The sequence below is a fragment of the Pteropus vampyrus genome, unplaced genomic scaffold (assembly GCF_000151845.1).
Source record: "Pteropus vampyrus isolate Shadow unplaced genomic scaffold, Pvam_2.0 Scaffold823, whole genome shotgun sequence".
Lineage (NCBI taxonomy): Eukaryota > Metazoa > Chordata > Mammalia > Chiroptera > Pteropodidae > Pteropus > Pteropus vampyrus.
Genome location: NW_011889604.1, coordinates 51509 through 58799, shown reverse-complemented (window position 1 = coordinate 58799; position 7291 = coordinate 51509). Strand labels below are relative to the sequence as shown.

Sequence of the window (7291 nt, the reverse complement as noted above, 5' to 3'; positions counted from 1 at the left end):
CCTCACGGCGGCAGCTCCTTACACCCCGAAAGCCGGATGGGTGCCCCAAGATTATGGCAGTCATACCTTTTTTTTTTCAAGCTGTGGCATTTCCTTTTTTTCCTTATAAAAAAGATAAACTCAAGTAATATAGTAATGGTAGGAAAATAGGAAACACAAGTAAATAAACCTGAAAAAAAGGCACGTAGAATTCCATTTTCTAGAAAGAACAATTAGTAGTGTATCCGTTGACATTCATCCAGGCTTATATGCATGTATAATAAGTCTATGCATTTGATAGTCTACTTCTACGCTGAGAGTGTAAGACTTTCCGCGTAATAACTGAAACAGCATTATCATTTTAAGTAACTGCTGCTTTGAGCATGCCATAACTTATTTAACATTTTTTAGCTAGAGAGTAGAGAAGAAGCTTGATCAATAATAATGGACTTTAAAGGACGCAAAACGGCCAAAGATCTTGGGAGACCTTGTGGGCAAGGACTTCTATTTTAATAATCGAATCAGTTTTCTGAAAACCATTTGCAGCAGGTCTTCTGCATATTTGGTGATCTTCTCAGGTTTGAGAAATAAAGGTGAAGCAGGTAAGAATTCTGGTCTCACGGGGTACACCACATCCTGGACAAAGAGACAAGCTCCTCAAACAAACGCTTATTCGACAAGCTACATATCACTTGAGCAGAAAGTATGGGTGCCTACGATGGCTGCAGAAAAGGTGTCATATTTATGCAGAGGTGTTGCGATCTCCCGCTGGTTGATTGGAAGAAGGCTTTGTGGGAAAGCTGACATTTGATTGATGCTTCAAATTGATGCATCTCCTGTCAAAACTGACTAGAAGGTTTCCAGTGAGGAAAGAACAGCCATGCAGAACGCACTGCAGGAGAGAGACCTGAGCCTGGGGCTCCCACAATGCCCTGCAGGAGAGATGGACAGGCACCTGGAGTTTCCCACAGTGCACTGCAGGAGAGATGGATTTGAGCCTGGGGTCCAGGACAGCATCGGCTGCAGCGTCTGTGGGGAGAGGGTTGGTATTTGTGTCCTTGCTCCTCCAAATTCTAGGTAAAGTGGAGAGGAAGAAGCCGGCAGTTAAATTTCTCAGAAGTTCCAGAAACGAAATGCCCAACTGCCTAAGACTGATTTACCGGACAAAATGGAAGGCAGCAGAAAGTTAACCCCTCAGTCGCCTGTCGGTGTGTTAAAGCACATAACGTCACAAGCACCTGTTAGAAGTGGACATTACTGACTCTGTTTTGTAAATACTGAAAAACTAGGGCTCAGAGCATCAAACTGGTCCTCCCATAGTTCAGACAACGAGAGCTGGAGTCAATGCGAATTCACGTTAATTAGCGTTCAAAGACTGTCCCTCTGAGCCCCATCGTCGTCACCCTGAAAGTGATCGGATGCAGGCGGCAGCCGGAAATGAACTTCTAACTGGCTGGGAAGGCTCAAGTGTGTGGAGGAGCCCAAGAGGAGAGGGGGGAAGGAGAGCCGAGAAGAAAAAGAAAAGATATACGCAGAGGGTTGGAATCCAACAGGCGACAGGCGTGGAAGGCTGGCTGGTGCCCCCGCCCCCGCCCCCCGCCCCCGCCGCGCCGCCCAGAGAACGGGTCCCTTTAAGGGGTCCTTTAATGTCTGCAGAACCTCTGTTCTTGGTAAGCGGCCACGTTTCCATCAGCACAGAGTCGCAACCCCAGACTGAGGGGTCCCAGAGTCCCCAGGGGGAGCAGTGCCCATGCACAGCTCAGGTGGACACGGGCCGATCTGAGGCAGCCGGGCAGGGAGCCTGTGGCAGAGCCGGCACCCAGCAGGGAGCTCTCAGGCCCACTCCTGACCCCCACCCCTGACAGCCCGGCCCAACCTCCCGCGGGCCCACAAGCTCTGCCGGAGCCCCCAGCGCTGGGCCCGCAGGGGACCGTCCCTTCCCGAGTCCGGAGGAGGTCTGCAGCAGTTCCAGATGCCTGGTGGGTGGAGGGATATTTGTTCAGTAAATATGGGACCGAGTGTGGAAGTGGCTTCGCCCAGGTCCCCCGTGCAGGTGGGTCTGAGAGACTCGGGTAAGTGATTGGGAAGGGAAGCAGGGCTCCCACAGGCGGGGCGTCCGTGTTAAGCTTCCTGTTCGGCCGTCGCAGGCACGTCTTGCAAAACCAGGGCCTCCTTTAGCTTCCGCCTCGTGGCTCTCCAAACCGCATGATCTGGGGACAGGCTTAATTCTTCGTGACAGGTCTCTCCAGAGCAAATGAATGTCCCCAAGCACCTGTCACATACAAGTATCGATCAAGCAACATCTTACCACAGAAACGCTCTACGTGCGAGCCAACGACAAGGGCGCAGATACCAACTACGAAGAGGGCCAGTTTGTCACTACCCCCAGTAGCTCCTGTCTGTCACTGCAGTGAGCTTGCCGTGGACAAGATCATCTTCCAATAAAGGGCGGTGAAGTCTGTCGCTTGGCCGATGAGCGGCCCGGCCCTGCCTCTGACAATTCCAGTATCTGCCTGGTGGGGTCCAGCTTTACAGCGATGGATGGCTGCCACTCCGGGTGGCCCCGCCCACTGCGGCTTGCGGGGTGGGAACGGCTCTTCCAGCTGACAGCAAACAGCCAGTGACAGGAGACACAGGGACCAGAAGCTGCAGAAAAGTGAGCGGCCAGCCGGGCGTCCTGCACGGGGAGCCGGGGGGTCCGAGAGGTGGAGGCTGCAGGCTCTGTCCAGAGAAAGAAGCGTTCCAGGGACAACCGCTGAGATGGAGCCCGGGCATCGGGGGCCCCCGTGCTGCAGAAATGCATGCCCACGCGGGTGTGGTCAGCAGACGCGTGGGGACACCGAGGTGTCAGCATCTAGAGGTTCCCTTCAAAAACGTTACCTTCGGGCTATTACAGAACAGACCAGAGTTCAGAAAAATACGCTCGATAGTCGATAGAGTTTGGACAAGTTCTGAGAGGAAAGTCATATGAACAATGATGCTGGAAAAGCCCGACGTCCATGTGGGAAGAGAGAAACCTTGACTTCTCACTTCGGATAACCCACAGAATTACCTTGAACTAGACACGCAAGCTGACACTCTACCGCATCGGGAAGAGACGTGGAGAAAACCGTTGTCCATCTCGGAGAGCACGAAGCTGTGAATGCAGGTGCGATGAGCTGGGACTCACGAAAGTTAAAAACGACTGTTCTTCAAGAGACTTCACTAAAAAACGAAAGCACGGACTTACACAACTTAGCGTTTGTTCCATCGCTAAAATGGGAAAGGCAAGCTATTGAAAACTTTTCAAAACAATGAAAGCGGGAGAAAATATTTGCAGTTCTTATATGTAAGGAATTCTACCAAAAATGTATAAACTCCAGAAACTCAATCAGAAAAGATAAACGACCGATTCAAAAGGGGGCCGTTGCAAACAGACTGTTCGCAACACGAGACCCACGAAAGGGCAAAAGCGCGTGAACGTGTTCGACGTTATGCGTTCGAAGGCGGCGAAAACTCAGAGCACATTGAGATTCCGCTTCACGCCCACTAGAGCCGCCGAACCCCGAACCGCCGGGCACAGCGAAGGGGACAAGGCCGTGGGACAGCGGGGGAAATTCGCGCGTTGCCGGCAGACGTGTGAAACGTTTACGAGCATTTTGGGAAGGAATTTCGTATCAAGTGACACGCGAGCTTTCCACAGACTCAGCCATTCGACTTCTCAGAAAGAGAAAACGGGCACGGTCCCCACAGAGAGACGCCCGGACGCGCCCGCGTCTGCGTCCGCTTTGACTCTCAAAGCCAGAAACGACCCAGCGGGGGGCGAATGAAAACACCAACGGGGAGGGCCACCCGACGGGCGCCGCTCCGCAATGAGCGCGAACGCGGGGCACGTGACGTGTGTCGCGTGACGCGTGCGGCGCCTCCAAAACCGCGCGTGGGGTGGCCGGACGCCGGGGCCACGAGCCCCGAGGAGAAAGTCCTTCGCCAGCGGCGTGTCGGAGGTTCTCCGGGCCGGCCGTGTGACGGGTGGGGCTGGCGGCAGGCAAGGGACCCACGGAGATCAGGGACTTCCGGAGGTGTCACAGGGCACACCCGATTGCTGTGTTGGTGGCACACGTACGGACATTTGTCGAAACTCCTCAAAGCGTATAAAATCTGCGGCCTACCGTAAGTGGTTCGTTCCTCGGTGGAGTTGGCTTGAATTGGCGTAAGCACGTCCGGGCCCTTAGATGACCTCACGGAGGCCCCCGCTGTCCCCGTGGCTAGCACTGGGCCACCGCCACACGCCGTACGACGTAGCACCCGCAGACGCAGTAAGAAACAACAGTGCAGCTTCGCAAACAGACGCCGTGCCTGTGTTAAGTCGGGTATCCAAGGGCAGAAGCAGGTTGGGGACCCCAGAACCCACGAGGCACGAACCTTCTCGGGACCCCGAGCTCACGAGGTCTAGGAGAGACAGGGGCCTCAGGGGTGTCCCCCCCTCTATCCCCTTCAACTACCTGAGTTAGTTTCTGTTTCATTGGTTTCGTAGTTCATTTTATATCTGATCTGTAAATTTATTTTTTATGGCTGCCAGAAAGCTATAAGCCGAAGCATTTGGAGTGTGTTATGTTTGCATCTATTTAAGTAAAATTACAATAAAAGAATTTAAGTAAACATTGGGGGTCTGTGAGAATATTTTCTGCTTCTAAAGAGATCAGGACGTTATCCAGGGCTGGGAAATGCTGAGCTTTGCTAAATGGCGTTTCGCTTGGAAGGGACCCAGAACTGTCGACTGTGGCGAAGCTGGCAACGCGCCTCTGAACGTGGCGGAGCTGGCAACGCGCCTCTGCACGGTTCGGGGACGGTTCTGCCTCTGAGCGCACAGGCCAGACTTGCCGGGAATGGCATGAAGGGAATTCTTGTGTAGGAAAAGCCGGGGCTTCAATTCTATGTGAGAGAGCGCTTTCGAGAAGACCGGCAGAAGCTGCTCGCGGCCTCCCCGTCATGGTGGAATTTTGGGGTCTGCGGGTGTATGTGGAGCTGCTGTTTGAATTGTGGGATGGCTGAATTCTGTCGAGGAACCATTTTATTTGGCAGGCAGGGCTTTCGAATTCACTAGCGATAGAAAACTCCAATTCAAAGCATCTTCGGTAAAGAGAGATAGATACACGTTGGCTGTGGCGACCGATGACACCAATTAGAACCTGCTCCGCGCCTGTGAGGTCCCCAGGCTGCATTTCCGGGACTTGGTTCGTCTTCTTGTTTCCACATTCCTCTGGCCTGTCACATTTTCAGGTAGGATTGACAACTCGTGATGCTCCTGGCAGCTCCAGCCCTAATTCTTCGGAAGTCCGAAGGGAAACGCCTTCGTTCTCGGACGCTTCAAGCAGCCGTCACGGGGCTGACTCTCCTCGCGTAAATATGGTCACGCGGGACCATCCACTGTGGCCAGGCGACTGTGCTGTTGGCAGGACCTGCTCCACGCCCCATCTGACAGCTCTGCCTGAGAAGCTGGGCTTCGAGAACGGAGTAGGATTGGTTTTCTAGAGGAAAATCAAACTACTGTTTATCAGAAGAAAGAGAACGGATATTGGGTAGAAAACATTTATATACCTGCAGACACAGTATCTCCATCCCCCCAAAATAAGCGTGGCCGCCCTGGTATCTGCGGGGAATGGCTCCCCTCCCCCGCCAATACCAAAAGCCGAGGCCACTCAAGCCCCTTGTGAAAACGGTGTAGTATTTGCATAAAACCTACATACATCTTCCCATATGCCTTAAATCGTCTCTAGATCCCTTACCTGACACAATGTAAATGCTGTGTAAATAGCTGTGATATTGTTTAAGGAATAATGACAAGAAAAAAGTCTGCATGTGCAACATCGTCGGCCTAACTACGTAGTACACGTCAGCAACGACATATTTTTTGGGGGGGACATTTTCGATCTGGGGTGGGTCGAGTCCGCACGACTGTGGATGCCGTGGATGAGGAGGGCCGACCGCGTGAGCATAAACGAGTAAACCCGACAAATGAAGAGTGACCGTGTCTTTGGGGCACGAGGAATAGATAGGATCTGAACGCAAGTCCCGAAGGCGGCTTCGGGGTGGTTCGAAGCCTTCACTCCAGGAACACTGATTAGTGACTCGGTTTCAACGTGGGATCAGCAGAGCAGTGTCGTGCCGGGCGCACAGCGGGCCGGCGCTGGAACCTCGCGGCTACACTCCCTAAATCTCTGGGCGACACCAGCGCTGGCCGGCGAGCTGGCCTACGGAGGGGAGAATGCAGATCGCCGGGAAGACGCACCAAACGGGCAGCTCGATGTAAAGAACACAACAGGCCGATGGCCTGTACCTGAGGCCGAGTCGCAAGTCTGTAACGGGGAAGTGTCCCACGGCCAGATCCCGGTGAACGCCAGAGTCGCCTCTCCTCTGACCAGCGGTGGAGACCAGGCATTGAATCCGACCGTCAACAGATCCTCTAAGGATTCCTTCTGGAACATTACCAGAGCGAGGGGATGACTCAGATGCAGAAGGCACAGGCAGAGCGATGGGACGGCGACTCTTCCGGGGGAATTGCAGGCTTCCTTTGCCTCATGCTGAAGGAAAGAGTTCCCCGCAGCAGCTGGAGAGAGAACCTACTCTGTGTGCTCTCGAGGGCGGGAGCAGGGCGAGGGCCGGGAGGCCTGGCGAAGGGCAGGGAGGGCGAGTCCAGCGCCTCCAGGGCCTGCTCTGCTCCTCTGAGCCCAGGCTGGAGGTCGGAGCCACCGGAGGCAGAGGCACAGCAAGATTAGAGAAAGCCCCTCGGGTCCTATTCGCCTTTCTTGGGTAACTCATCTGGTAAACACGTGTGGTGGCCTGGCTAGCCGCTGCAGATGCCACGGGAGCTGGACGCCGGAAATGCAGAAGAGACTCGCAGTTAGGGGCAGGGCTTGGAAGGAGAGAGAGAAAATCAGGTATGCGCGCGCTCTCTTGCAGATGCTGGGGGTGCAGATTTGGGGCGGCGGGGAGGCGTCGAAGGCAATTTGATGGTGGCAATTTGATGGTGGGCATGCAGGCGGCCGTGCAGCCCTGGCCCCTGCAGCCTGGTAGCCTGGTGCAGAGCAGAACTTTGCCCTCCAACAACCAGGCCTGCTGGGCGTGCATCCCTAAGGCCACCGAGCACCAAGGTGGCTTCCCCACTCAGCAAGCTGAGTCAGTGGTCACCCTTCTGCCCGAACCACGAAACTCCTGCTGACCCTTGATTTCTCAAGCTCCTAACCTGTGCTGGCTCACCGGCCCGGATCACCACCCCGCCTGCAGGGGGCGACCAGTAGAAGCGGGTGACACAGAGGGCTCTGGAAGAAGGGGG

The 7291-nt window shown here is 54.5% G+C and overlaps 1 protein-coding gene across 1 annotated transcript in view; it reads left to right on the top strand.

Annotated features, from left to right (window-relative positions):
- Window positions 1-7291, top strand: part of VWC2 (von Willebrand factor C domain containing 2) — a 60648-nt gene that overhangs the window by 10947 nt on the left and 42410 nt on the right. Inside the window, exons 3-4 of the mRNA XM_011385907.1 lie at window positions 1845-1958; window positions 6191-6348. Of these exons, the coding sequence (XP_011384209.1) occupies window positions 1845-1958; window positions 6191-6348 (272 nt within the window). The remainder of the gene's footprint in view (window positions 1-1844; window positions 1959-6190; window positions 6349-7291) is intronic.